Here is a 1,795-nt window from a genome sequence, read left to right on the forward strand (position 1 = left end):
TCTAGCCCTTGCACGTAGTAACATGACCATCCAGATAGTCCTTTCTGCTGCATCCAGACCTATAGATAACTCTGCCTCTCTATGTCCTATTGCATCAATTCCAGGGAGTACTGGCAGAGAGGTATAGCAGAAACCCTTCCATCAACTTGGCCCTGACCAGGTAGGTGGAAATGTTAAGGCTTATTTATTAAAAAAAACATTTGGCCATGAAGTTTCCTATGTACAAAAGAGCAGTGACTACTGGAATCAGATTGGGTGCTTAAGACAAGACAGACATTTTAATTTTTTGCTAATAAATTTACAGACAAGTTAGATGAAAGTTCTGATTTAACAATGACAATGAAATATTGTAAGGCTTTTAAAGTTCAACTAATCTTTATTGGAGACTTTAGCTTACAAACTCATATCAGATACAAATGAAATGTTAAACAAAAATACAGTTTTTTAAAGCACACAAAGATTTAGAATTAGTGGAAAGGTAGAAAGAGGTAACAAAGATTTAGTATAGGGGAAGGTATAAATAAAAGTATTGGTAGTAAAGTACTAACAAAACAATTATAACACTAAAAAATAAGGTCAACAGAAGAGTAGCTAGGTTTGCATGCATCTCTCTATAACCAAAGAATATTGAGTTTACCAGCGAGGAGGATACAAACCAGTATTATTATATATGTAGTAGGAAAAACATTTAAATGTAAAATATATTTAATATAAAAAAATTATTATTTAAATATAAATATAATTCAGGTGATTGAATAACAGTGATTTATTGTAAGGCTTTTGTTGCCACACACAAGTTGGACACAACTTTTCTCAACAATAGATAAATTTACCGGTATTCTTTAACAAAGTGTTTTCCTCTGCAGGTCCAGATATGTTTTCCAATAACACAGTGTCAGAATTTATTTTCATTGGATTCCCAGCTTTGTACCATTATAATTCACTTCTGTTTGTGTGTCTTCTGATTGTGTACCTTCTTACTATAGCTGGTAATTTGACTATATGCCTTCTAGTTAAGACTGACCTACGCCTCCATTCTCCAATGTATATATTTATTAGCACTCTGTCCTTTATAGAGATCTTTTATACAACTGCCACCATTCCGAAGATGTTGGTCAATCTCCTAGTTGAAAATAAAACTATATCTGTAAGAAACTGCCTCTTGCAGACATATTTCTTCCATGCGCTCGGATCTTGTGAGTGCTGTCTTCTTACTGCCATGGCCTATGACCGGTATTTGGCCATTTGCCACCCTCTTCACTATTCTTCCATCATGACCTCCACAATGACCATGAGGTTAGTTGGTTCATGTTTCACTCTTGGCTTTCTACTACCCCTCACCGAGATCCTTTTGATTTCTAGATTATCTTTTATTAACAACAAACTGGAACATATATTTTGTGACATACCACCATTGATCAGTTTGGCTTGTGGTGACACCTCCATTAATATTCTTGCTGATTTTGTTACAAATTGTTTCACTGTAGTTGTCAACTTTTTTTTGGTTATGACCTCATATTTTAAGATCATTATGACTGTTATGAAAATAAAGACATCTGCTGGAAGAATGAAGGCTTTCTCCACCTGTGTGTCTCATCTGACTGTGGTGTTGATGTTCTTTACCTGTGCTTTGTTTATGTACATTCGGCTTACCAAGAGCTACTCTTTGTACTTTGACCGTGCGGTGTCCATCCTCTATTCAGTGGTCACTCCTATTTTGAACCCAATAATATACAGCTTTCGGAACCAAGAGATCAGACTTGCTTTAAAAAACAGAATGTGCATTTCCTATTAA

General features: G+C 35.2%; 1 protein-coding gene across 1 annotated transcript; it reads left to right on the forward strand.

The window, feature by feature from the left end:
• Positions 1-874: 874 nt before the first annotated feature.
• LOC140340241 (olfactory receptor 6N2-like) lies at positions 875-1,795 on the forward strand. Its single transcript, XM_072425298.1, has one exon. It carries the CDS (start codon positions 875-877, stop codon positions 1,793-1,795), a length of 921 nt encoding a protein of 306 aa, XP_072281399.1.

This window comes from Pyxicephalus adspersus, chromosome 11 (assembly GCF_032062135.1).
Source record: "Pyxicephalus adspersus chromosome 11, UCB_Pads_2.0, whole genome shotgun sequence".
In the NCBI taxonomy this organism is placed as follows: domain Eukaryota; kingdom Metazoa; phylum Chordata; class Amphibia; order Anura; family Pyxicephalidae; genus Pyxicephalus; species Pyxicephalus adspersus.

Bases quoted from the DNA above. Each gene is read 5' to 3' on its own strand.
- LOC140340241 (XM_072425298.1), top strand. From the start codon at position 875: ATGTTTTCCAATAACACAGTGTCAGAATTTATTTTCATTGGATTCCCA.